The sequence below is a fragment of the Myxine glutinosa genome, chromosome 12 (genome assembly GCF_964187855.1).
Source record: "Myxine glutinosa chromosome 12, kmMyxGlut1.1, whole genome shotgun sequence".
NCBI classification, from domain to species: Eukaryota; Metazoa; Chordata; class Myxini; order Myxiniformes; family Myxinidae; genus Myxine; species Myxine glutinosa.
In genome coordinates this window covers 16,378,952-16,402,868 of record NC_136272.1, presented here as the reverse complement: position 1 = coordinate 16,402,868, position 23,917 = coordinate 16,378,952, and the positions used below count along the sequence as shown (strand labels likewise).

General features: G+C 47.3%; 1 protein-coding gene across 1 annotated transcript in view; it reads right to left on the bottom strand.

Moving 5' to 3' along the window:
- Positions 1 to 23,917, bottom strand: part of LOC137438171 (voltage-dependent L-type calcium channel subunit alpha-1D-like) — a 429,914-nt gene that overhangs the window by 97,762 nt on the left and 308,235 nt on the right. Inside the window, exons 20-22 of the mRNA XM_078766514.1 lie at positions 14,252 to 14,311; positions 5,308 to 5,414; positions 4,896 to 4,983 (exon numbers count right to left, since the gene is read on the bottom strand). Coding sequence (XP_078622640.1) covers positions 4,896 to 4,983; positions 5,308 to 5,414; positions 14,252 to 14,311 — 255 coding nt within the window. The remainder of the gene's footprint in view (positions 1 to 4,895; positions 4,984 to 5,307; positions 5,415 to 14,251; positions 14,312 to 23,917) is intronic.

The following is a 23,917-nucleotide window of genomic DNA, read 5'->3' as shown; positions in this document are numbered from 1 at the left end:
TCGTCCTTGTCAACACCCAACGTCCACTCCACCCTGTCAACTCTCCACTCTAGGCTGGTGCTCCTGCATACATAGCTCGTCTTCACGCTGTAGAAACCAAAGCATTCAGAATCATTGGAATCTCCTGCGCTGAAGCTAACTCCGAGGGCCGGTTGGTGGTCTTTCTGTCTTCTACCAACTCCTCTCTGGCCTAGCTCCCCCAGCTCTCTCTGTGCTGTGTCCCCCAAATATTCCTGCAGGACGCACAAGATCTGCCAGCAACCCTCTTATGGTGAAACTGCCAAAATCAAGACTCTCTATTCACCTTCACTCTTTTATTCCTCTTTTTTCCCGCCTCTGGAACAAACTACCTCGCTCTCTTCTATCCCACTCCTCCCTCCAGGTCTTTAAAACAGCTGTTCACCACCATCTCTTATCTTCCCCCATCCAAAACCTTGATCTTTACTACCCCCGTTAATACACCCCAAATCCACATCTTTCAATCTCCGACTTCATTCCTGAAATTCCTTGTGGTGCCAATTTGTTTTATACTCGTCCCTTCGCTCCTGCCTGGCATGGCTCTGAAGTACTCCGCCGCAAGGCTTCTTCTGCTCAATACCCGCTCCACCCCATCATGCATCTCTGCCATCAAATCAAATGGACTCCTCCGACGACCCAGGTACATTCACCGTGGCTCCGGTCGCAAGTTTGTTTATTTGCAATCAGGTCACTCCATCCCCGTCCTCTGGTCGGCTCAGCGCACTCTCACTCTTCGTCCCAGCGCACCTGGTCACAGCAACCCACACGATCGCACCTCTTGCCTACGAACCCTGGCTAAATCACCTGAATTCATCCCTGCTGTTCAAAACAACATCAAGCTCACCCTGTTCAACACCCGGTCCCTCAACAATAAATGCCTCATCCTGAACGAATACATCCTGGATAACAAACTGGACTTTCTCTGTCTCACCGAAACCTGGCAACAACCTCTGGACTACTACACACTCAACCTCACCACACCCAATGGATATTCCTACGTCAATAAACCACGCTCGGAGGGCCGAGGTGGTGGAATTGCCGTTATCCACCGTCAAGACATCAAGACCAACCTCATCTCCATCTCATCTGCTCCATCATTTGAACACCTGGCTTTAAAACTCTCTGGTCACACGCAGTCAGTCATGGCTGTCGTCTACCGCCCTCCCAAACCACACCCATCATTCCTGTCTGACTTCTCCTACTTTCTGACCCAGCTATGTTCCCTCTCCCCCTCAATCCTCCTCCTTGGTGATTTCAATATCCACATGGACTCCACTGACTCCACAATAACCACTGACTTCACTGATTTACTCACCTGCTTTAACCTCACTCAACATGTCGACTTTCCTACCCATATCCGTGGTCACATTTTGGACCTTGTCTGCTCCACTGGATTAAATTTGCACCATCTCTATGGCTCCGACCTCACCCTCTCTGACCACTTAGCCATCACTCTGACCATCAACATCCCCGCCCCAACACCAAGGCATTATCGCACAATCAACTTCCGTAAGCTAAACGCTCTTTCACCTACCTCATTCTCATCCACCCTCTCTGAAAAAATGTCCACTTCTCCCTTCATTGACCTCCACACCCCTTCCGACCTCACTGACTACTACAACCACACTCTCTCCTCCTGCCTTGACCAGCTTGCGCCTGTAAAAACCAAAACAGTTTCTTTCACCCATTCTGCTCCCTGGTTTACCCCTGAACTCCACCTGATGAAAACTCGTGCTCGCCAACTTGAAAGACTCCGCAATAAAACGGGTCTCACAGTTCACTCCCAAGCCTACAAGGACCACATACAACACTACAAAGATGCCCTCTCCCGCGCCCGCTCTGCCTACTACTCTCAAATTATCCACTCTGGCTCCGGAAACCCAAAAGCACTCTTCTCGACAATAAACAAACTCCTCCGCCCCCTGAACACCACCACCCAGTCATTCACAGTAGACAACTGCATCTCCTTCCTCTCTTTCTTCCAACGCAAAATTGACAACATCTACAACAGCTTGACCACCGCCGCACCCGCTCCCCCTCCAACCACCTGCCCCCCCTTGTCCTGCCATCCCCTGTCTCGGTTCTCCCCAATCTCTCCTACTGACCTCTCTGAACTCCTCATAGGAATGAAAACTGCCACCTGCACTCTTGACCCCATCCCCTCCAGCTTTGTCAAAGCCTCCCTCCCTGCTCTCTCTCCACTTATCATTGCAACAATAAACTCCTCCCTGTCTACAGGCATCGTCCCACCTTCCCTCAAAATTGCTGCTGTTACCCCCATTCTAAAAAAACCTGGTCTAAACCCTGACACCCTAAACAACTTCAGACCCATCTCCAACCTACCCTTTCTGTCAAAAGTTTTGGAACGCGCTGTAGCCACTCAACTCAAACATCATCTCTCTGCCAATAACTTGTATGAAACATTCCAATCCGGATTCCGCTCCAACCACAGTACTGAAACTGCTCTCCTCAAAATCACCAACGACCTTCTCCTCTCCTCTGACGCTGGCAACCTCAACATTCTCGTCCTCCTCGACCTCAGCGCTGCCTTTGACACCATCGATCACACTATCCTCCTCACCCGACTTGAATCCACCTTTAACGTCACCGGCACTGCCCTCTCTTGGATTAAATCATACCTCTCTGACAGATGCCAGTTCATCTCCATCAATAACTGCAAATCCCCCACTGCTCCCCTCCCCCAAGGTGTCCCCCAAGGTTCAGTTCTTGGCCCCCTCCTCTTCATCCTTTACCTGTCCCCGCTCGGTCACTTAATCCGCCGTCATGGTCTCCAATTCCACTGCTTCGCCGATGACATCCAGCTTTTCATCTCCACCAAGTCCGTCTCCACCGACACCCACTCTATCCTGACAAACTGCATCACTGAAATAAAATCCTGGCTTCAAATCAACTTCCTCAAGCTTAACTGTGATAAATCTGAAATAATCATCATTGGCCCAAAAACGCTCACAAAATCCACCCATAACTTTGCCCTCAACATCGACGGTATCCCAGTATCCACCTCCCCTCACATCCGGAATCTTGGCGTCATCTTTGACCAAACCCTTTCCTTCGACAAATACACTAAACAGATCACAAATTCAGCCTTCTTTCACCTGAAAAACATTGCCCGTCTCCGCTCATCCCTCTCCTCCACGGCTGCAGAAACCCTCATCCACGCCTTCATCACCTCCCGTCTGGACTACTGCAATAGCCTCCTCTATGGTTCACCCTCAAAAATCACCAATAAACTCCAATACATTCAGAACTCCGCTGCCCGTCTACTCACTCATTCCCGGACCCGTGACCACATCACCCCCGTCCTTTACAAGCTTCACTGGCTCCCCATCCCCCAGAGAATCCAGTACAAAATCCTCCTCCTGACATACAAAGCCCTCCATAACCTGGCCCCATCCTACCTGGCTGACCTCCTCTCCAGACACACTCCCACCCGCAACCTCCGCTCTGCTGGTACCAACCTCCTGACCCCCTCCATCCGGACCAAATTCAGATCCTGGGGGGACAGGGCCTTCTCCATCGCTGCTCCCACCCTCTGGAACTCACTACCTCACACCATCAGAGACTCCTCCTCACTCACCACATTCAAAACATCACTAAAGACCCACCTGTTCAACGCTGCATTCAACATTCAACCCACAGCATTTAACCCCTGACTATCTCTTCTCCTTCTCCCTCCTTTTGCTTTAAATATTTCCCTATTGATTCTTGTCTTGTCTTTTTGATTCTTGTCTTATATATATGCCGTATATCGCTGCTGTTTGTTTTCTTGATTCTTGTCTTTTTGCAATTGTTGTTTTCATGTATTGTTATGCATTATGTTTTCCACTCTGTCAAAGCGCCTTTGGGCTTCTGGAAAAGCGCTATACAAAATAAATGAATTATTATTATTATATTATACCGTGTACCCCTTCCTTCCCCCTCTCCTCCCCCCAAGCCCTCTCCCTTCCACAGATCTCCCATTGTCCCTGTTCTCTACTGTTGTGCCTGTGTGGTTCCCTCTCTCTCCCCATCTTGTCTCTCCCTCCCTTTATTGTTTTATGTGTCCGTTTATGTTTTTTGTGTTTTATGTGCTAATACGTGTTTAATGTGCTAGCTCTTAAACGAACCTTGATCTTGTATACAAAAAGAAAGAAAAAAAACCTGTCCACCAAATTTTGTGTGAATCCATCCACAACTTTTTGAGATATCCTGTTCACAGAAAATAGACAGATAGGGGTGAAAACATAACCTCCACCCACCTTCAGTAAAGGAGGTAACTAGAGCATTGTGAACAATAATGAGGGCTTTCCAATTCAAATTTCCCATACGACTAAATCTAAATCACAATATGATGGCAGCACTTGAAATTCTGTCTCATAATAAATGCAAAAGGGTTTTTTTTCCTACAAAGCTGTGCCAAGAATGACAAGGGTGCCTTCTGGGAGCCATAATAAATTTTCTAAACAATTAAATAATGGAGAAATGTAATAATAATAAAAAAAATAGAAAAAATTAAATAATCGAAAATTGAAAAGTATTTAAATATTTGAAAATTGAAAATTAAGTAATTAAAAATTGAAAAAATTTAAATGTTTGAAAATTGAAAAGTTAAAAAGAGAAATAATTAAAATTTATGAAAAATTGGGAAAAAACGTTTTTTAGGGAAATAAATAAATAAATAATTGAAAATTGGAACATCAAATAATTAAATAATCAATTAAATAATGGAAAAATATTGTTCAAAAAGCGGGACACCACATAACACCAAGACTGAACACAATTCCTCCCTCTGGGAACCATAACTAAAGTTTATTTGTTGTGTGGTGGCAATAACACTACTGGTGGGTTGGAAGTAGCACGGTGTGGTACCGACTGACCTTCAAACCTTTAGCGCGGTTAATAGCCCTGAGTGGCCTCAACACGCGAAGAACACGAAGAATCTTAACGACGGAGATGGCTCCGGACCTGAAAGAAGAGCCGGCGAGCAAGCATGCCGATCAAGATCAAGCTGTAAAGTGAGCGAACATACAGAAATGTGCTCACGTGATTGTGCACCTTTGGAATCGGTGCATTGTGCACCGAAATGTGCACCTTTGGAATGATTTTCAATTTTGTTTGACTGCCAAACAGGCAGAGAGACCAAAAAAAACATAATTTGATTGAAATCAAGTTGTTCCTCGATCATAGACTGACGCCTGTAGGCAGACAGACCGATAGACAGACAAAGTGAATCGATTGCTAAACCACACTTTTCACTTTGCGCACGTGGGGTAAAATAAGAAAGCTCACTGTATTCCAAAAGAGACCAGGGAGACAACAACGACCAGGAGGTCCAGCAGGTTGAAGTAGTTTCTGCAGAAGGAGCCCCTGTGCCAAAAAGCACCGTAAGCCATCATCTGCACACCACATAAACATACATGTAAAACTGCATTGGCAGGGGGGGGGGGGGGCAGGGGGGGGGAAAGTTACACAACACCGGGAAAACTGCAAAACGTGCACAGAGGAACACGGGAAACCGAACTAAAACGACATGTGGTATTCACATCAGGGACACTTGTAGGTTTAAAGATGCTGCAATGAATTTGGACAAGGTAGGCGAGTTATCGCTGGCATCTAGGCCATATTGCAAATTCCCGCCTTCACCTACAAGGGCCACTGCATCCGAAGCAAATCCAGGACCCTCATCAGAAGTGATGAGGCTCTGCTTCTGATGCAGTACGTGCTGCGTACCCGCAGGGAATGGAACATCGCAATTCGAAATTACATTTTGCGAGGAACAAACATCAATAACAAATATCAACAATAACAAATGGCATGTAATATTACGATCAATGAATTCATGAAGGAATTTCACACTATCCATGCTTTTACAGCCATATAGATTCATTAAATGACTTCAGACACAGATATTGAATACAAAAGCAAAAGTACAGCTGATGCCCATTCATTTAAGGTTGCCACGGTAGGCAGGTAGGCATCCTTCCATCTCGGGAGACGATTTGTGAACTGGAGGTCACTATTGTTTGGGAGCCACAGGAGTGCAGCACATGCGGTTGAGGATAGCGACACCCACCCGGAAGTGGCAGTCCCAACAGCACTGCGGGCGACACTCACCCGGAAGTGGCAGTCCCAACAGCACTGCGGGGAAACAAAGGATGAGTTGGAAGTTGGCAGCAGCTTCCTATCTCCACTTCTCTTTTTGTGTCCTTCTCGCCTTTGGTCACTATTCTCAGTTCATTTATGGACCAAGTGCGTCCACGCTTGTCTGTCCATTGCTTTTCACTCTCAGTCGCAAAGAGTAATGGAGCATGCTCTTAGGTCCCTCTTGCACACATCTTTGAACCTGAGGTGTGGACAACCAACTTTCCGCTTTCCTTCTCCAACTCTCTACATATCCGATTTTTTGAGGAGCCACTCATCTTCCACTGACTGAAAAAGCCACTGACTGAGCATCGTAAAGATGGTTTGGCTTCCAGTCTTTCTCAGTACTGCCTGCCGTGTTGGGCACTTTGTCTTTCCACGAGATGTCTAGAATTATGTGAAAGAAGCAGAGATGAAGACCATTCAGCCTTCTCTCTTGCCTTGAGTAAGTGGGCCAATACTTGATGCCATGGAGGAGGAAGCTAAGAACACATTTCAGGTAAACCTGCACTTTTGAATTAATGGTGAGGTTGGCATTTCTCCATACCTTCTTGGTTAGCATCCCAAAGGTGGTTGATGCAACCTAATGCTGCATCGTAAGTAAACAGGAGCATTCTCGCACCTTGCATGCAAGGATAAGTTGAAAAAGCCACCATCTGACCTTGTATGCAGGTGCACGCCATCTGTGGTATTCCCAAATGTGTACCTCAGGCGCAATAAGAAGATGCCAGAGAGTTGGGGTGAGGACACACCTTTATGCCACAGTTGGGCGCTGGGCATACCAGTTGGGTGCCACAACTTTATGGCACAGTGGATCTATCCCAGATAACACAGCAACGTTGGTAAATAGACGTCGCGTTTACAACCAATAAACAACGTTAGGCCAACGTTGGAAAATAAGCGTCGTGTATACAACCAATATACAACGTTGGGCCAACGTTGGAAAATAGTCGTTGCGTTTGCAACCAATAAACAACGTCACCCTGACGTCGCCAATGCGCTTGCGACCAATTGACCAAATGCCAACGTTGGCCCAACGTTGTTGTGTTAGCTGGGATATGACTTCTGATATGGATCCATCAAACTGAACTGTATCTTTCATTTTGTGATGGAATGAATGATTCAGACTTAGTAGCATCCGAGGGCAGCTTAGTTTTTTAAAGACATTTGAAGAGTCCTTCTCTACTGACCAGATCAAATGCCTTGGCAACGGTTGATGAAGGCAATTAATGCACAATGGCTGTTGTTGCTGTCTACATTTTTCCTGGAGTTGTGTTAGCGAGAAGATAATTTAGGTGGTGGACCTGTTGGAATGGAAGCCACATTGCTCTTCTGGATATATTCGGTTGCTGGAGCCTGTCCGCACCGAAGGATTTCAGCAGCAATGCTATCTTTCTCTGACATGTTGCCACTTGCTAGGCGGTTGATGGCTGTCAAGCTCTTCCAGGGTGGGTTTGTTCTCCAGATCTCCCATGGTGGGCAGTGTCAGGTCAGTCTTTGAGACTGCCACTGGTAACATGCAACCCAATGCTACCTGCCGCATGATCGGGATGTTGGTGATCAAACTGATTCCTCTTACGGGCTTACCAGTGGGGAGTGTGAGTGTGCCACCATGCCAGGACTAAAAACAACACCTGGCAAAGGTTGGATGAGCTCCTGTAGGGAACCAAGGGCAATCCAGTAAGGAGATTGTGTCTCCTAAGAAACACCCATCTGGTTGGACCAGTTTGTGACACCTCAAGTAGCCAAGACGGGTAGTGTTACCCTTTATGGAGAAAATGCCATCAAAAGGTTTAATGGGTAGAGGTTAGGTACGCTGTGTCATTCAAGCCATGGAAGGCATGTTCCTTGTCGATGACACTGCAGCCCAATTTTGCCCTAAGCACCTTTGTACTATTTTCATGGTATAAGTGGGCACCAATTTCTGTTTTTCAGTGCTTATTTGTAAAAAAAAAAAAATTATAAAAATTAATAGTGTACAGAGGGCATCTAATGCTTCTTATGTGACATGATTTCCCATTGAATACAGGTCCAAGTAACATTCCACCCATCGATCCAGCTGCTGAATCATGTGATTTATGAGGGCTCTGGTCTTGGATTTTAATGGAGCAATCCTCAAGGTGGTAGGCCCAATTGCTTTTTTAATGCCCTCGTACATTGCTTTTTGTACATGGAGTCAAAGCTCATGGAAGAGCGAGAACACTGAAAGGATCGGGATGTACCAGAACAAAAGGAACAGCAAAGAGAGGGGGGAAACACCAACTGCAGGGTTCAATAGTGAAATAGTGGGAGAATTGGATAAATAATGGGTGTGGGGAAGAATATGGGGAAGAGAGGATGCATTGGGTAGACAAGATGGATACGTAAGCAAACTCAGGAAGGAAAAACTGAAACTTTGAAAGGAGTTAGGCTTTGGGTGGGGGATTAACAGGGGTAGAAAGGATCATGGATTTGAATGGTGGATGATCTGACATGATGGTGAACAGCTGTCTTGAAGACTTCGAGGGAAGAGTAGATTGAAGAGAATGGGAATGGATATTGGCCCAACAGGCAGGGGAAAAAAAAGAGGAGCACCAATGAGTAGAGGTGAGTAGTGATTCTGGATTTTAGATGATTCGCCAGAAGGGGGTTGATGGTCGACTGTGTGTGCCCTGCGGAAACCTGGGGGACAGGGAAGGGAGGTGCAAAGCACAGAAAGAGCAGAGGGAGCAAGACCAGAAAGGAGGCAGTAAAAGACAGAGAGACCACCGACCTGTCTGCACTGAGAAAGTGATAGGCCCATAGGCTCAGCTTCTTTGCAGAAGATTCCAATAATCTTTAAGGCCTTGCTTTCCACAACATCATGCTGAGCTTGGTGTGAGGCAGGGGTGCCAGCCCAGAGGAGGATCTGCCCATTTGCTGTGCAAGGCTGCGTACTGTGCGAAGGTCCTCCAATGCTTTTCTTTCTTGGTCAAGACTTGTACCTGAGATGTGCTACTTTCTTAACTTCTATAATGTTAGTGGAACCAGTAATTACGTATTATCAATTTTCTTCTAAAAATGGACATGGCAGGGTCATTACATTGTTGTGTTCAGATGATTCAAGGTGTCAACAGAGTTTTGAGACACAGATTCCTCTCCACCACCAAACTCTCTTCCTAGAATCGCTACAAATTCCTGCCACTTGGAATGGTTGGTGGTCATGCCATGCTCTCATTGATGTGGGGTATATTATCAAGTTTCATATGGTCCGGTTTCTTTAATTGGAGTTTGACTCTGCTATAGACCAAATAATAGTACCGCAGTTGGAGCTGTGATACAACCGAGAGAGGAGGAAGCAACCGAGATCCCTCCTCAACATTACAATGAGGTCCAGTTAATGACAGTGACAAGATCCGGGATGTCTCCAGGACACCTTGTGACCATGTGATGGGCTCCGCATTGCCAACTAGAACAGCACTCAGTAGAGAGCATACCTCCGCCTGGTTGGCCATGTCACTCAATGGTGAAGAATCACTTAAAAAGTTATACTAGCTGGATCCGGATTCGGTTCTTGAATCCGGATCTTGAATTGAATCGATTCTTCCTCGTCACACACACAACCTGTCCAACAAGTTTCGTCCAAATCCATCAATAACATTTTGAGATATCCTGCAATGTATCGTTTTTGGCCCTATGTCCCAATGGTGAAGAATCACTTTAAAAATTAAATAATTCTCATATCCGAATCCATATTCAGATCTTCACCAAAATCGAATCGAATCGTCCTTGTCAGACACCCAACCGGTCCACCAAATTTCGTCCAAATCCGTCCACAACTTTTTGAGATATCCTGCTATGTTTTGCCCCCATCTTGCAATGGTGAAAAATCACTTAAAATTTTAGTAGCCGGATCGGAATCCGGATCTTCACCAAATTCTAATCATTTCGTCCTAGTCACATACGCTACATCTCTGCCAAATTTCGTCCGAATCTGTCCACAACTTTTTGAGATATTTTGTTCACAAATGGGCAGACAGGGGTGAAAACATAACCTCCATCCACCTTTGGTGGCAGAGGTAATTGAACAGCTTAAGAAGCCTTTGGCCATTCTTTTTGACGACTTCATTAGGCCCCAAGCCACTGTTGTCAGGCAGCACAATCGATGCCCGCTCTTGCATTGAAGTCGCTCAACAATAATATATTTTCCCCTTGGGGCTGGCTACAAAGGAGATTGTGCAGTTCATCATATAACTCGTCCTTCTCATCATCTGTAGAACATAGTATTGGTGCATAAGCACTGGTCCACATGACAAAGTCATCCATTGATGTGAGTCGCAGTGAAGCACATTGCAGCTGGAGGACATGTTTTGCCAAGTAATGAGTTTTTGATGGCAAACTCCGTGCTTTCATGTTTGCTCTGCCTTTTTCCAAACCAAAAGGAGGAACAATTTGTTGTTTGCATGCAGAGCTGTGTGTATGTAGGAAGTGCTGTGTGTAGGAAGGGTGTCGGAGTGAACTCCATTCAATGTACAATGTGCGCTGAGTGGGTTCATCAAAAATGTAGTGGTCTGAGAGGGTCATTAACCAGTGTGGCAGCTACATTCAAATGTAAGGTGTGCACAGAGGGAGCTGCAGATGGAGGAAATGTTGAGTTGTATCTTGGAGACGGCATGAAGCTGGAAGGTGTGAAAACATTTTGCTACCTCGGAGACATGCTGAATGGAGAAGGTGGATCAGACTCGGCAACGGTTGCTAGAGTGAGATGTGCATGGAAGAAGTTTCGGGAACTGAGTGGCGTGCTGATGATGAGGGGAGTGTCGTTGAAGCTGAAGGGAAAGGTGTATGCTGCGTGTGTGAGAAGTGTTATGATTTATGGGAGCGAGACATGGGTAATGAACGTAGAGCAGCAACGAAGGTTGGAAAGGCTGGAAATGCGAATGGTTCGACGGATGTGTGGAGTATCGTTGAGAGAGAGGAAGACAAATGATGAATTGTGAAAGATGATGGGAATAGAGCCTGTGATTGATGCTGTGAAGAGGAACAGGTTGAGATGGTTTGGTCATGTGTTGAGGAAGGATGAAAGTGACTGGTTGAGAAGAGTGATGGAAATGAATGTAGAAGGAAGTAGAGGATGGGGAAGACCTAGAAAGACTTGGCTAAAGATGGTGGAAGAAGAAATGCGGAAAAGGGGGTTAACAAGGGGAGATGCAGAAAATAGGGCAAAATGGAGAAGATTGTCATGGGGACCGCAAGGCTAATCCGCTCTAGTAGGGAAAATGGCCTTTAAAATGCATGTTGTTGTTGTTGTTATGCAGAGCCACCGTTTGCTGGTCTAGTCTCTCACAGTGTGACAATATTGATGTTTAATGTCCAGTTATTTGTCAATGACAGCGGTTTACCGGGCATCGTTGATTGCCTGCAGGTCATCAGTCAAACCTTGGAACATGATCCCAACATTCCAGCTTGCTCTCTTCCAAATTGTTTCCTTTTATTGGTTGGTACAAAATTTACAGTTTGCTTTTGTGAATCCTTAAAAAGTCCTTAAAGCTACAAGCACCCAGTGAAGCAGGTAGACTGTGGCACTGTGTGGCAGATGAGCACCTAACTGGCTTGGGGCTGCTCAGCTTAAGGTGGGCAGTAGTTAACCAGTGCAACCTATACCGCCCCTGCTTCTACATCAATGTAGAGTGTTGAAGTCCTGGCCATGCAGCCAGGCTGAAGTATCCTCTCTGGTTCACAAGGCCTGGGCTAAAACTATGGGGACACTAAGTCGTCAATGATTAATACATCCACTCTGCTTTCCCAGTAAATTGCCAAAACCAATACATTTGGGACTGGTTATGCTGCAGAAGCTACTGAAACAAAGGAGGTCGTCCATTTGTTCGCCTATTGGGACATCACTCCTATCCAGATTGCCATCCAAGAATAACAGGCTCTGGTTTCCCGGGTTTGGTGTTCTTACAGGAATGGGCCATTAGCCAATATCTCAAACCCCAACCTGGAAGACCAGGAACTAGATTTTGTCTGCCCTCTTCCCCTCGACCTGTCTGTCCGGCTTGAGTGACCCTACCAGGGACATATGTTCCCCACCGGCATAGCTCTCAGGACCATTAAGATGCATAAGCCCCCTCTACCCCTATCCCCACCATAACAAGGTACTCGTTAAAGAAGGGGCAAGAACACTCCAAAGTTACTTATGGAGTGCATTATGGAGTAATCTTCGGTATAAAAGCGAATAAACATTGCTTTGTTTGTTTGTTTGTGACGCTCTCCTTTGAGCTCCCAAGGTTTATCGTGACAAAGCTTTATAGGATTTTTTTTTACCACAATGCACCTTACTAGGCGTTTTGAACAGTCATTTTCTCACAATTCATAACTTATAAACACATAAGTCACCAACTGTCACCCTCTCCGAGGTTAGATCCATATATACAAAGCTTAATAAAAAGCCCAAATGTTTTCAGTTTTCAACCTGGATACCTATATAAATTGGTGAGATCTGATCATCAAATACGGTACCAAATGCAAAAAATAACTGTTAAGGTCAGGATGTTACAACAATCGATAAGAAGTCACATGCCTTCTCATGTGCGCTAATCGCTACTTATTCAGAAAAAAAATAATAGTACAAACACAACCCATACATCGATCTAAAGGTAATTTTACTGTTCATCTAACGATGAACACTTCCCGGTGTGTACCCCAGTTTAGAATAGGTACACCGTATCCCTGCGCATCGTAAGAGGCGACTAAGGGTTGGCGTCAGGAAGGGCATCCGGCCATAAAAACATTGCCTCAAAAAGGGAACCATGATCGTCATGGGGCCCGCAAGGCTAACCCCCACTCTTGTGAGGAAAATGGCCTTAAAACGATCATTCATTCATTCATTCATTCATTCATCTAACGACATAACTATGAAGGGTGAAAGAAGCATTTGTACAAAAAAAAGGTGACCAGCTAACTTAGCTAACTAACCCTACCCTAACAACCTTTAGCTAACTTCTCCAAATATACACCATGTGAAAAATTTAAAACAAGCGATTTTGCTCCGTAAACCTATATAGTTGTTTGTAAAGTGCATTCCAATTGTCTGACAACAAAACATTTAATTTATAAAGGAATATTTTATTTAATTAAGTCGTGAAGATCTAGGGCAGGGGTAGGCAACCTACGGCCCGCGGATCCTGCCCACAAATATATTCTGACCGGACTGCACTGACGCAATCGGTTTGGACTTCAGACCCAAGGAAAGTTTGGCTTTCACTTCCTATGTATTGTGCTCGCCGCACCACATGCATAAATGCAGGTACAGAGCTCACACTGACTGACCAACAAGAAAACCACACCATTCCATGTTTAAACTGTATAGTGTATACATACCATCACTTTTGGCAATTAACCAGAAATTAAAAATAAACTCTTCTATCCTCCAATGACTACTTGCTTTTGGTTATTGTGCGCACACCTGGACAGCCCCACTACAAAAGGTTGCCACTGATCTAGGGTGTTCGGGACAATTGGTGCATTTTTAACTTAGGCCATCATAAGACCCAGCATTGCCAAGCAATCCCGGGTACCAAGTGAAACATAAATCTGCATATATATTTTTTTCTTACATATATATTTTTCCTTACAGTCTCTATGGCTCATTGAATAGTCCATACATGTATCAGGTGCAGGGCATTCAGGAGACCCCATTGTACTTTGACATAAATTACAAGGAGGGCATTACTAGACAATGGACAAATAGAGGTCGTAAAAGGGCTTTTAAACTGGGATCTCAGCAATATGAACTAAGTGTTCAGACGGGAATACCATAAGGCCCATGCCTAAACTTTTTTCCGATTGTAATGTACGCTTAAATCATAGGAATAAATGTTCTACAGGAGATCTGATGTTGAGATGTGATACAAGGAAGCTGAACTACCTGCACCAATTCCCCTCACCCCTTCCCCCACCTTCCTGCATCCCCGACACTCCCTCCCTAGAATCTGATTTTTCTTCAAACATCATGAAATTGCTTCATTATTGCCAGTTCACTTTCGGAACCTGCAATTTATACAAAATATCATAACCCTATTCCATCTCACACAATTATCGTCATGTACACATTCTTTTGTAAGTTCTGTACCTTGAGGAGGATTTCAATCGTGAATATTGTGGTGAAAGCATAGTCAAAGTAGCTGAGAATCTGCAAAGAGACAATGTCAAAGCTATGATAATAGGCAAGGTGTCAAAGGGTAGATTTCAGATGCAAACAATTGGGTACAAAGTTAAACCCTTTAGGCAATGCTGAAATTTAAAGGAAATTCATGAAATTGAACACAATGACTTCTTGTGATTCAGGAAGTTACAAAAATTAAAATGTTTTTAGCAATATCATGGAAGGGAAACGAGCAATGCTACAAACAAACAAACGTTTTAAGCAATACGGGACGTTCGAAACGACGAATGAATTCTAATGGTGCTTTTTGCGCATGCACTGTGTGTTTACACCGACTCGGTTCTGCTCGTCAGGTACTTTTAACCTGCCACTATCTGTGCGAAATCTGGAATTCAAATCGGCTTTTAAACGTAATTTTCAGCATTCAGACAAAAGAGTGGCAATTTCGAAGTGGTTAGCCATAAATTGTTCTGTTCCTGAATGAAAATCAGACTCACAGGAATACGAGAAATATCTGTGGATCAGAGGTGTTGGGTTTGTACCATTTCCTGTTATTACAATTATCAAGTGGTGGCAGTGTATATATAACACACACACACACACACACACACACACACACACACACACACACACACACCCCCCACACACACACACACACACACACACACACACACACACACACACACACACACACACACACACACACACACACACACTCCCAACATGATTAATAAACAGTAAATATCATCATTTTAAACTTACCCTGTGCATTCACAAGCCCCAGATATGACCCTCCAATTGGTGTTAAGAAGCAACCAAACCAGATATGGTGTCTCCCTCTGTGAAGTCTACCTGAATGTTAGTGATGCATCATCTACCTACCTGCATCATCTACCTACCTACCTGCATCAGCTTTCCAAATACAGACTCCATTAAATAAATCACTAAGCCTGCCATGTTCACACGAGGTAATCCCGCAAGGTTCATCATCCACTCACTGGCAGGGATGATCGGGGAGGTCAGGTAGGACGCACCCATACACATAGGCCTTGCACGGGCCCACATCATCGGGAGTTTGTTTTATTATGGGCTGCAACATATCAACTTTTCAGATGTTTTGATCAGAAAGTTATCCAATTATTTCGGCGTGTAGAGGCACACCCTTTTCTCTCAGGTACTTTACCAAGTATTTTCAGCTTCTTTTTGAAACTTTTTGAGCCGTTTCATGTTGGAATCCTTATTGGCATGCAATAAATATGTTCAGCCACCCAAATGGACCTCATTGCTGGGGGTTTCCATGATGTATGTTGTGGAAATTAACCAAGTCCACAACTTTGTCCCATAGGTAGGTTTAATCACAATCAGATCTTTAGCATCATCCTGTAAAATACAATCATGCAATAGATATCAGGATCTTGGCATCATTTAGGAAGGATCGATTATATTAGTCAATGCAAGCAAGCCTAGAATATGTGCGGGTACGTACCATTCAAGACTACATGTCATAGTAAAATGTCACAGGAGTGGCTCAGCGTCGCGGACGTCCGAGGTCTTATAGGCACCCCTCTGCAGTTTAAGTGGACATCACTCCTGGGTTCAACTTTGATACATTTTCACTACATTCTCCCCGCCGTTAGAACTACACTGCCGCTAGGCAGGATTCAAGCGTGCGTCAGCATTAATTGATTGGGGATGTCATTCCATGTCAGTCGGTCCATCCGTAGCGGTCAGGGTGGCGAATTACCCTGCCAGCACGTGTCCGGAAACTACCGGGTACGGCATCCCCAAGCCCGGAGTCCCCTGCTTTGGAGTAGCCGCTGGAGGCAGGTGTCGGAGGGGGCACCTCAGAGCCTTCAGGCAGGGGTGTATTTGACGAAGGAAGGGACGGCAGATGTTCCATAGAGGAAGCTTCGGGAGAGTCCATAGACTCGTAGATCGGTTGGTCGATATCCCTATAAGGGTCGATGACCCCACATGGGGCGAGATGGCGTACAGAGACAGTGGACTCGCGTCCATCTGCCGTCATCAAACGAGCATGCTCGGGATTAGCCTGGAGTACCTGCACCTTATCCACTAAGGGGTCGTACTTGCTTGTGCGAACCGCACGTTTGAAATAGGCCAGCCCCGGCTCAGCGAGCCAACTGGGTAAAGATCGGATACTACCCGAGCTTCTAGGGTGGTGGAACAGTCTTTCATGAGGAGTCTGGTTGGTGGCCCTACATAGTAGAGCCCTGATCGAGTTCAGCGCCGCAGGTAGCGACCAAGCCCATTTATCGAGGCCACGGCCGAGGGACCTGAGGCTTAGCATGACGGCCCTCCATATAATCCCATTGAAGCGATCGACCTGCCCATTCGCCTGGGGTCTGTACGGTGTGGTGTAACTCGAAGCGACATTATTTTGGAGCAAGTAACCTCTCACTTCCTGAGACAGGAACACCGCACCCCGATCGGTATGCACGTAGGCCGGATACCCAAACATAGAAAACAAGTTCTGCAGGCACCGTATGACCGTGGCAGCCGTCATATCCACGCACGTGTAAGCAAAAGGGAATCGCGAGTACTCATCAACGATAGTGAGCAGATAACGAGAGTTACTCGACACCGGCAGCGGCCCTTTGAAATCCATTGCCAATCTCTCCCACGGTCTAGTAGCCCTAACCAGCGTCCCCATGGGAGGGTTGTAAAAACGCGGTTTGAGTTCCGCACATATAGCGCAGTCGCGGCAGATGTCCTCAATCGAGTACGGCAGATTACCACTACGCACAAAATGAGCGAAATGCGTCACCCCAGGATGACACATAGTGCCGTGCAAAGTGCGCAGACCCTCCAGAGTTATGATACCCGCGCACGTAGCTGGCCTCGATAAGGCGTCGGCGACCACGTTATCCTTCCCCGGGCGATATTTGATGTTGTAGCAGAAGTCGGCAAGTTCGATACGCCAGCGAGTGATTTTCTCATTCTTAATGCGTTGAGCATGTAAGGTGTCGTACATGATCGCTACGCTTTGTTGGTCCGTGATGATTTGGAAGCATCGCCCGAGTAAGTACGGTCGCCATCGCCGAATCGACTCGACGATCGCGTACGCTTCCTTTTCGACAGACGAATGCCTCAGCTCAGCGGAGGTGAGAGTCCGCGAAAAGAAAGCCACAGGGCGCCCCACCTGGGAGAGTGTCGCCGCTATCGCATGATCCGAGGCATCACTTTCTAAGACGAAAGATTCGCTCTCATCGATCATTGCCACAGCGGCGCCAGCGATGTCGGCCTTAAGGCCCCCAAAGGCTGCCAAGGCGGCTGGGCTCATGGGGAACGTGTCGCAGGCCACAAGGGGGCGGAGCTTCACAGAGAAATTTTGCACCCACTTAGAATAATGGGCGAACAGCCCGAGAGCACGCTTCAGCGAAGCTCGATCGCGAGGCGGAGCCATATCGAGCAAAGGTCGCAGACGCTCCTTATCTGGAGCGACAGAGCCATGGGTCACGGTGTACCCCAGAAGATCTATCGTGCGTAGAGAGTAACGACACTTAGCCTCATTCATGGTTAGGCGATACCTCTGCGCGACCTCGAGGAAGCGCTTCAGATTAGCATCATGATGCCCCTGGTCATACCGAACAAACCGTAAGATTGTCCAGATATACAAAGACATCTATCAAGTTCTCCTTAGTAACGAGGTCGTCCATAGCCCTCTGAAAACAGGCGACCCCGTTCGTCACCCCAAAAGGTAGTCGGGTGAACTGGTATAACCTTTGACCCGATTCAAAGGTGGTATACATGCGATCAGCCCTAGAGATGGGGATCTGATGATACGCACTACGCAGATCGAGAGTGCTGTAGACTGAGTACTGGGCCACCTGTCGTACCAGCGCGTCCATCCCCGGTAAGGGGTAGGCGTCCAGCTGTGTAAAGCGATTAATCGTCTGTGAATAGTCGATTACCATGCGTCGGCGATGGGCTTCACTGCGCATCACTAAGACCTGGGCCCGCCACGGCGACCGGCTGGGTTCTATGATACCTTCCTTTAAGAGCTGGGCCGTTTCTTCCGCAATGAATTGCGCGTCTGCTCGTGAGTAGCGCCGTGATTTTACCGCTACAGGAGTGCAGTCAGTGGTCAGGTTGGGGAACAGCGAAAGAGGCTCAATTTCCATTTTCGCGAGTGCATACACAGCAAGCGTGTCAGTCCCACCGAATTCCATTTCCAAACGTCCATGTCGTTTAAGAAAATCGTGTCCTAACAGAATGTCAACACATAAAGCAGGTAAGACCATGAGATGTACATTTGGAAACATGCGTCCCTTTATCACGAGCTTCAATCGACATTCCCCTTTTGTGCTGAGCCTAAGCCCTTGGGAGGCCATAAAGATCCGTCGTGTTGTCCCGAGGACCGGCCACCCATGTTTACGCACCAGTCGATGATCGATAAAACTATCCGTAGACCCCGTGTCGACTAAAGCCCGCGCAAAAATGCCTTCGACCATGAGTGGAATAATGGCCTGAGCAAGCCCGGAAGATCCGGCAGGTATTGAGCCATCCGAGCGAGAAGATCGCGCCTCGCGTGTGGATCCCACGCCGGCTGCAGTTTTCCGGTCGTTTGAGCAGCCTCCGGAGGGCACTCGTGTCAAGCGCATAGTTGGTCGTGCCAAAGCAGGAGCTTGTCGTCCGTACGAGCTGCCGTCAGATGGCGCTCGTGTCACGCGAGAAGGATCGCAGCCAACTGTAGTTTCACGTGCTGAAGCAAGAGCGTGTAGTTCGTACGAGCTGCCGTCGGATGGCGCTCGTGTCACGTGCATTGTTTGCCGCGTCAAAGCAGGAGCTTGTCGATCGTATGAGTAGCCTTCGGAGGGCGTTCGGATTCCAGTCAAGGACGGTCGCTCCGCGGTCGGTCGTGTTCGCACCTCTTGTTTTGGCGGCCCGATGTATCTCACCAAGGTCGAGCATGCAGCCAGGGGCCCACGAGGAGGAGCACCGCTCATCAAAGCCGGGTGAGGCGCCCCGCTCTGTGCTCGGTCCGTTGGCTCGGCGATAAGCCCATTGAAGGTCGCGCGAGTTTGTGTGCCCCGCGCAGTCTTTCGACAGACTTTTGCAAAATGTCCTTTAGTCGAACACAAATGGCATATTGCTTCCCGAGCCGGACACGCCGACCTGGGATGCTGTCGATTGCCACAGAAGTAACACGTAGCATTTCGTACAGGCCTTGGCCTGGCCGCCGTAGCTGCCGCCAAGCCGGAATCCGGGTCCACCTCGGAAGCAGCCAGGGGCTCCGCTAGCGTGGTCGAGTCCGCTCCCGTATCCTCGGCGGTAGCCCTCTCCGGTCGCGCGAGTTGAGAAGTCCCCGCAACGACCCGTGTGTGGTCATAGGCGGTAGATTGTTCCCGGGCCTCAGTGTAGACGTGTGCCACCCGTAGAGCCTCCGTGAACGTCAGGTCAGCTGTCTCTAAAAGTCTTAGCCTAAGAGTCGAAGAGCCGACCCCAGAGACAAAAGCATCTCGGACAAGATCATCCTGGACTTGCTCGTGAGTGCGTACCTCTTGAGTACTGTCCGCAAGTAGTTGTCGCAGCTCCTGGGTGAAGCATCTATCGACTCAGTGGGCTGTTGACGCCGCGATGAGAGCAGATACCTGGTGTACACCACAGTCCGTTTCTTAATGTAAATTCGCTTTAGCTCTGCCACAGCGGCATTGTACGTTGTACATCGTTCGATGCTCCTGTAGATGTGGTGGTCCACTTTAGTCTGCAGCACGTCCAGTTTCGTTTCAGCAGTGGGAACGGTATCCTGGGCTCTGAACTGGTTCTCCAGTGACTTGAGCCAGTGAGTTAACTCTGAGCCCGAATTCACAGCTTGTGGGTCGGCGCTGAATGTCGGTACATGGATCATCTTGTGTCCCGCCATTTCCGTAGATCTTGATTGTGATTAAATGTTGTGGAAATTAACCAAGTCCACAACTTTGTCCCATAGGTAGGTTTAATCACAATCAGATCTTTAGCATTATCCTGTAAAATACAATCATGCAATAGATATCAGGATCTTGGCATCATATAGGAAGGATCGATTATATTAGTCAATGCAAGCAAGCCTAGAATATGTGCGGGTACGTACCATTCAAGACTACATGTCATAGTAAAATGTCACAGGAGTGGCTCAGCGCCGCGGACGTCCGAGGTCTTATAGACGCCCCTCTGCGGTTTAAGTGGGCATCACTCCTGGGTTCAACTTTGATACATTTTCACGACAATGTACACCGATAATTCTGGTGCACCGATAATCACCGACATTTTGAAAGTCCCATATACAATGTTGGTATATGTACTGGGTAAACACAAACTAGAAATAGGTGACTACAGTGAAGGGTTGATGGAAGTTTAGGATTGGATGAAAATATGGAAACTATTCTGCAGTATGGAGGAAAGATGGTCAAACAAGATGAGCTGACCAGACAGCTTAAATTTGTTGAGGCGTCAGATGCAAAACTTGTTAGAGTTAGTCGGTATAATTTTGACCTGATCAATATCGCCGATGACATCCAACTTTTCATCTCCACCAAGTCAATCTCCACCGCCACCCACTCGATCCTGACAAACTGCATCACTGAAATAAAATCCTGGCTTCAAATCAACTTCCTCAAACTTAACTATGATAAATCTGAAATAATCATCATTGGCCCAAAAACGCTCACCAAATCCACCCATAACTTCGCCCTCAACATTGACGGTTTCCCAGTATCCACCTCCCCTCACATCTGGAATCTTGGCATATCTTTGACCAACCCCTCTCCTTCGACAAATACACGAAACAAATCACAAAGACAGCCTTCTTTCACCTGAAAAACATCGCCCGTCTCCGTCCATCCCTCTCCTCCACGGCTGCAGAAACCCTCATCCACACCTTCATTACCTCCCGTCTGGACGACTGCAACAGCCTCCTCTATGGTTCACCCTCAATAATCATCAATAAACTCCAATACATTCAGAACTCCGCTGCCCGTCTACTCACCCATTCCCGGACCCGTGATCACATCACCCCCGTCCTTTATAAGCTTCACTGTCTCCCCAATCCCCCAGAGAATCCAATACAAAATCCTCCTCTCTTTCACCTACCTCATTCTCATCCACCCTCTCTGAAAAAATGTCCACTTCTCCCTTCGTTGACCTCCACACCCCTTCTGACCTCACTGACTACTACAACCACACTCTCTCCTTCTGCCTCGACCAGCTTGCGCCTATAAAAACCAAAACAGTTTCTTTCACCCATTCTGCTCCCTAATTTACCCTGAACTCCGCCTGATGAAAACTCGTGCTCGCCAACTTGAAAGACTCCGCAATAAAACAGGTCTCACAATTCACTCCCAAGCCTACAAGGACCACCTGCAGCACTACAAAGATGCCCTCTCCCACGCCCGCTCCGCCTACTACTCTCAAATTATCCACTCTGGCTCCGGAAACCCAAAAGCACTCTTCTCTACAATAAACAAACTCCTCAGCCCCCTGGACACCACCACCCAGTCATTCACAGTAGACAACTGCATCTCCTTCCTTTCATTCTTCCAAAGCAAAATTGACAACATCTACAACAGCTTAACCACCACCGCACCTGCTCCCCCTCAAACCACCTGCCCCCCCTTATCCTGCCAACCCCTGTCTCAGTTCTCCCCAGTCTCCCCTTCTGACCTCTCTGAACTCCTCATAGGAATGAAAACTGCCACCTGCACTCTGGACCCCATCCCCTCCAGCTTTGTCAAGGCCTCCCTTCCTGCTCTCTCTCCACTTATCACTGCAACAATAAACTCCTCCCTGTCTACAGGCATCGTCCCACCATCCCTCAAAATTGCTGCTGTTACCCCCATTCTGAAAAAACCTGGACTCAACCCTGACACCCTAAATAACTTCAGACCCATCTCCAACCTACCCTTTCTGTCAAAAGTTTTGGAACGCGCTGTAGCCACTCAACTCAAACATCACCTCTCTGCCAATAACCTGTATCAAACATTCCAATCCGGATTCCGCTCCAACCACAGTACTGAAACTGCTCTCCTCAAAATCACCAACGACCTTCTCCTCTCCTCTGACGCCGGCAACCTCAACATTCTCATCCTCCTCGACCTCAGCGCCGCCTTTGACACCATCAATCACACCATCCTCCTCACCCGACTTGAAACCACCTTTAACATTACCGGAACTGCCCTCTCTTGGATCAAATCTTACTTCTCTGACAGACGCCAGTTCATCTCCATCAATAACTGCAAATCCCCACTGCTCCCCTCCCCCAAGGTGTCCCCCAAGGTTCAGTTCTCGGCCCCCTCCTCTTCATCCTGTACCTGTCCCCCCTTGGTCACTTAATCCGCCGTCATGGTCTCCACTTCCACTGCTTCGCCGATGACATCCAGCTTTTCATCTCCACCAAGTCAATCTCCACCGCCACCCACTCGATCCTGACAAACTGCATCACTGAAATAAAATCCTGGCTTCAAATCAACTTCCTCAAACTTAACTATGATAAATCTGAAATAATCATCATTGGCCCAAAAACGCTCACCAAATCCACCCATAACTTCGCCCTCACCATTGATGGTTTCCCAGTATCCACCTCCCCTCACATCTGGAATCTTGGCATCATCTTTGACCAACCCCTCTCCTTCGACAAATACACGAAACAAATCACAAAGACAGCCTTCTTTCACCTGAAAAACATCGCCCGTCTCCGTCCATCCCTCTCCTCCACGGCTGCAGAAACCCTCATCCACACCTTCATTACCTCCCGTCTGGACGACTGCAACAGCCTCCTCTATGGTTCACCCTCAATAATCATCAATAAACTCCAATACATTCAGAACTCCGCTGCCCGTCTACTCACCCATTCCCGGACCCGTTATCACATCAGCCCCGTCCTTTATAAGCTTCACTGTCTCCCCAATCCCCCAGAGAATCCAATACAAAATCCTCCTCTCTTTCACCTACCTCATTCTCATCCACCCTCTCTGAAAAAATGTCCACTTCTCCCTTCGTTGACCTCCACACCCCTTCTGACCTCACTGACTACTACAACCACACTCTCTCCTTCTGCCTCGACCAGCTTGCGCCTATAAAAACCAAAACAGTTTCTTTCACCCATTCTGCTCCCTAATTTACCCTGAACTCCGCCTGATGAAAACTCGTGCTCGCCAACTTGAAAGACTCCGCAATAAAACAGGTCTCACAATTCACTCCCAAGCCTACAAGGACCACCTGCAGCACTACAAAGATGCCCTCTCCCGCGCCCGCTCCGCCTACTACTCTCAAATTATCCACTCTGGCTCCGGAAACCCAAAAGCACTCTTCTCTACAATAAACAAACTCCTCAGCCCCCTGGACACCACCACCCAGTCATTCACAGTTGACAACTGCATCATCTCCTTCCTTTCATTCTTCCAAAGCAAAATTGACAACATCTACAACAGCTTAACCACCACCGCACCTGCTCCCCCTCAAACCACCTGCCCCCCCCCCCCCCCTTATCCTGCCAACCCCTGTCTCAGTTCTCCCCAGTCTCCCCTTCTGATCTCTCTGAACTCCTCATAGGAATGAAAACTGCCACCTGCACTCTGGACCCCATCCCCTCCAGCTTTGTCAAGGCCTCCCTTCCTGCTCTCTCTCCACTTATCACTG